Below are 275 nucleotides of genomic sequence, written 5' to 3'. Positions count from 1 at the left end.
TAACGCACGCGCAACAGCTGGTCCTCCTTCATAAAGAAGCAGGAGGACTAAGCCGTGGCCACAGACGCCCTCCAGGCTGTACTAATCCCGTGCCCCTTCCTCCCACAGACGCGGTGCAAAGTCTACGTCCCGGGGAGCCTCGAGTGCACCCACAGCACGGCGGCACTCAGCAGGGGCGCCTCCTTCCTCGGCCTCTCGCTCCTGCTGGCTGTGCCTCTCCTGCTGCCTCGGTTGCTCTAGGTTCACGGTGGGATCGCCGGCCGTGATGTGAGGTG

General features: G+C 64.4%; 1 protein-coding gene across 1 annotated transcript in view; it reads left to right on the top strand.

Moving 5' to 3' along the window:
* Window positions 1-271, top strand: part of LOC119588875 — a 33291-nt gene extending 33020 nt beyond the window's left edge. The window contains exon 6 of the mRNA XM_037937513.1: window positions 109-271. Coding sequence (XP_037793441.1) covers window positions 109-271 — 163 coding nt within the window. The remainder of the gene's footprint in view (window positions 1-108) is intronic.
* The last annotated feature ends 4 nt before the right edge of the window (window positions 272-275 follow it).

The sequence above is a fragment of the Penaeus monodon genome, chromosome 24 (genome assembly GCF_015228065.2).
Source record: "Penaeus monodon isolate SGIC_2016 chromosome 24, NSTDA_Pmon_1, whole genome shotgun sequence".
Classification (NCBI taxonomy): Eukaryota; Metazoa; Arthropoda; class Malacostraca; order Decapoda; family Penaeidae; genus Penaeus; species Penaeus monodon.
This window is presented reverse-complemented; position numbering and strand designations above follow the sequence as displayed.